Source organism: Arachis ipaensis, chromosome B03, assembly GCF_000816755.2.
Source record: "Arachis ipaensis cultivar K30076 chromosome B03, Araip1.1, whole genome shotgun sequence".
Classification (NCBI taxonomy): Eukaryota; Viridiplantae; Streptophyta; class Magnoliopsida; order Fabales; family Fabaceae; genus Arachis; species Arachis ipaensis.
Window position 1 is genome coordinate 128,489,711 of NC_029787.2, and position 3,924 is coordinate 128,493,634.

General features: G+C 36.9%; 1 protein-coding gene across 2 annotated transcripts; it reads right to left on the bottom strand.

Moving 5' to 3' along the window:
• LOC107631775 (protein O-linked-mannose beta-1,4-N-acetylglucosaminyltransferase 2) lies at positions 611–2,758 on the bottom strand. Of its 2 annotated transcripts, none has more exons than XM_016335322.2 (3): positions 2,347–2,758; positions 2,161–2,241; positions 611–2,056 (listed from the first exon to the last, which is right to left on the bottom strand). In XM_016335322.2, the coding sequence occupies exon 3, from the start codon at positions 2,012–2,014 to the stop codon at positions 845–847; it is 1,170 nt and encodes a 389-aa protein (XP_016190808.1). In that variant the 5' UTR covers positions 2,015–2,056; positions 2,161–2,241; positions 2,347–2,758; the 3' UTR covers positions 611–844. The 2 variants fall into 2 exon arrangements, with proteins under 2 accessions (XP_016190808.1, XP_016190806.1); XM_016335320.2 differs by having other exon boundaries at positions 611–2,037; positions 2,347–2,751.

Genomic DNA, 3,924 nt, shown 5'->3' on the forward strand with positions numbered 1-3,924 from the left:
AGACTAGATTTCCACAGACACAGAGCATTGGAGTTCCAATGATGCTCAGTTCTGGAGTAGCTACTGCACTGCATGCTGCTTTGTGTTGGGCTTTAGTGTTAAAAGATGGCTTAGGGAGTAAAGGAGCTGCCTTATCAAATTGTATATCGTATTGGGTGAATGTGTTGATACTCGCGTTATATATAAAGTTTTCTCCAAGATGTTCACAAACTTGGACTGGGTTTTCATTCAAGGCATTCCATAACATTCTTCTTTTTTGAAACTTGTTATTCTTTCTTCTATGGTTTGGTAAGTTTCTACTAACTGTTGCTTTCCTCACAGTTACACTGTTTGGTAAGTTCCAGACACCAAATTGGAGTGTATTTTAAGTTCGACTATACGTCATATTTTAGGCAACCAAAAGCGAATAGTAAAGGAAACAACGAGGACAAGTGGAATAAGAACATGTGGTAGGTTCATAGAAGGGACAAAGACTCGTTCCAAGCAATACGCAACATGGTGCCTCTGGAGAAAAATACATAATGGGACGAATCAAGAAAAAACATCCAATTAGTTCAATTAAATAACTCTAAACTTTATCATTTGCCGCTATTATACATCATTCCGACAGTAAACATCTGAACCAACTTCAATTTAATTTCATAAGGCACATGATAAATTGTTTGTTATTGCAAGATGTAATCTCTGATTCCACTGAACATTGTTTTCCCTCAAGTACAAATATTTTGTGCCACGTGATGACTTCTTTGTTCATCATTTATTATGTACACTACTTGCAAAACAATGGATAAATATAACAATAAAACAACAACAAAAACTCATCCACCGGGAACAAGTACTTACATTACTGCTGCAATAGCTCAAGGGCTTTCTGCAATGTAGGCCTAAACCTATTGAGATCTAGCATCACATTCTGTTGTTCCAAATACACAGACTTGAATCTTTCCCATCCAAGTTTCCCAATGGATGGGGGGTGCTTTATGATCATGTGATCTTGTGGATATTGCTGAATAAGAGTGCTTTCTTCCACACTTATCTTGTAATCCAAGTACTTTAGTCCCATATCCTTTGAGGGCAATTCGAAGTCATATTTGGCAAGCCATTCGAAACCACCATGAGGAACTACTTGTATCAAAACTGCATTCTCAGGAAGGAAAACAATGTTAGTGAGGCCGGCTCCATGAACTCCCAATAGCACATCACAAGAATTCACCACATTTGCAAAGTTTGACATGCTTCCACCAGCTTCCATTACGATCACCTCGAATCCGATGCTTCTAGCCATCTTTGCTATTTCAGCTGTGTTAGTGAATGATCTTGTTCTTCTTCTTGAAAGAATCAAAAGCCTTGGCTGCTGCTTCTTATTCTTATTATTCTCATCTTCACCCTCCTCTCTCAATTTGATTGCATTAACTCTCTTCAGTGAATAAGAGTCTCTCAGAAAACTCCTGAAGTCTTCGATGGAATAGGAGTACTTTTGAGGGTCAATGCTTAGTTCTTTCGGATACCTTTTGAGACCAACATTCACACCTGGGAAGCAGTGAACTTGGTCATCTTTGTCAATGTTCAAGACCTCATAATTGGACAGCTTACTGAGAATTGCTTGGTACTTAGAAATCCACCAAGGACGCATTTCGGACACGACAAATTTAACTTGTCCATTGAATTGTCTAGAAGTCAGAAACAGTGGGATGATGATGTCTGTGAATTCATGGAAGTGGTTGCCAATATAGCCTGAAGTAGAGAATATCACAGCTGGAACGCTGTGATGTTGTGTGCACTGTGGGAATTTCATGCCATCTTTCACTGCCTTTATTGACCATTCTCTTACACGCCTCATTGCTTCTGCATCGTTCTTTCGCGCATAAGGCCTTATGGTCCATGAGGAGTTTTCGGGCAAGATTGTTGTTTCAGGTGTCACAACGTAAACAGAGGAGGATTTTCCATGGACTCTGATATCTCCCTGTACTTGGCAAAAATTTGTCCTTTCTTCTGAAAAGCATCCTTGCTCCATTTTCTTTGTTTCTGTCTCTTCAACTGTAAAATGAAGAAGTTTCTGTCAAAATTATTGGCCTCATCACCACTATTCAAGTTTTCAAAATCATTTGCTTCATCACAATCAAATTATCGTCTATAAATGGACCTGAATCAATGTCTTACCTCTGGCTATTCGTGGAAAGTTGCTAGTTTCATTCAGCATCAGCATTTTGGTGTCAACGCTGACATAGAGCTTCAGCTTCACTGTGATGAAACAGAAACAAGAAGTAAGAACTAAGAAATGAACATGAGTAATCCACCATGCATCATGCATGTATGTTTATTAAGAACTAAGAGTTGAGGACTCACAATCATGAATAGAACCTATGTAAGGCTTAAAGACTGTGCAAAGACTCAAAACTATTATTAAGCATCCCACAAATGCTCCATATCCCAATTTTTTCTGCTCATAACGGCTAAAGCTTTTGGCAAATATTGAATTGTACATCATTTTGGAATTTGGATGGATATGATCAGATAATACCAATCAATCTTATGCAGCTCTGAACACTGAGGAGACTAACTAAAATGCTGCCTCACATTAACAAATAGAAGTCATTTATGCTTAGTGGATCACCATTCACAACTAGTATGTTGGCCTCCACATACTTTCTTGAACCAGGAGGATCCTCTATATACTAATATAGTATTCCCTAGAAATGAATATGATTTTTTGGTTGACTGTTTAGACATGGAATCCTTTACAATCATTACTATTAGTTAGCTTATATTCTTTATTTCTATTTCTTTCTTCATGTATCAACCAGCTTGAACTGCCTGCAGGGCCCACCTTTGAAAAATATTAACCAACTACAGCTTCTTTAAAATTTTTTGATTTTTTCATATCATCAATTATTGCAATCACCCTGAGTTAGTACTTAGTACCACTACTAGCTAGCACTACACTTCCATAGTTGGTGTCACAAAGTTATTTTTACTTATAGAATCAACCTCTGCATGAAGAAAGGCACTTCAGTTAACGTAAGAAACAAAAAACCAAGGACACACACAAAATGATTAAAGTGTAGCATGGACCATTTTATAATTAGAATAGTATGTTGAATATAAGTATATAACCTAATAGATGAACGTGGCATCATATATAAGAAGAGTTTACAAAAGTTAAATTAGATTGTCGGCAGGAATTGAATTGAAGCTGGTTTTAATTAATAATTAACGTTAATTGTAGCAAGAGAAATTGAAATGAAACAAGGCGTTTGGTAGCAGAGAGTAAGACATGTTAACAAGCTTAGTATTTTTCTAATTGTTTTTGTACAGTAGGGTGGGGTGCATGATGAAGCAGAAGTAGTAGGGGCTTTCCAATGGTTCCATATGTTTGATTTCTTGTAGAGGAATGCGTGTGCCTCATAAAATAGTTAATTAGTATTTTTTTATTTTCCAAGTTAGGTTTGGATTTGATTATCTCGGAGTGCAACCACCCTAGTCCTTAGCTGGTTGAGACACACGGAGGGATGCACGTATAGGAACTCAACATATTTAGAAGCAAGGTATCGAATAATCCAAACACAAAACACTCAACTAACAAATCATTGACCTTTATATTTTGTTACATCGCATGCCAATTTTGATCTTCATAATTATAGATTATAAGTCAGCGTTAGGTAGTAAATTGTGGGAGTAGGAGCATACATAATATATATGTAACTGCAATGTGCCCTCACAGTGCGATCAACAATGCTGAGTTTTTTCCTTTTAATTCCACTTCTGTTTTTAAACGTAAATTGGTTCGAATTACTATGTTTTATTTTAATCAATTTTTGTTAGGACAGGGATCGCCGGATGGAAAAAACATACTAGTTCTCCCTAAACCTAAATTTAAAGCTATTTCAAAGTCACTGGATCATCTCTCATATGATTGGCCGAATT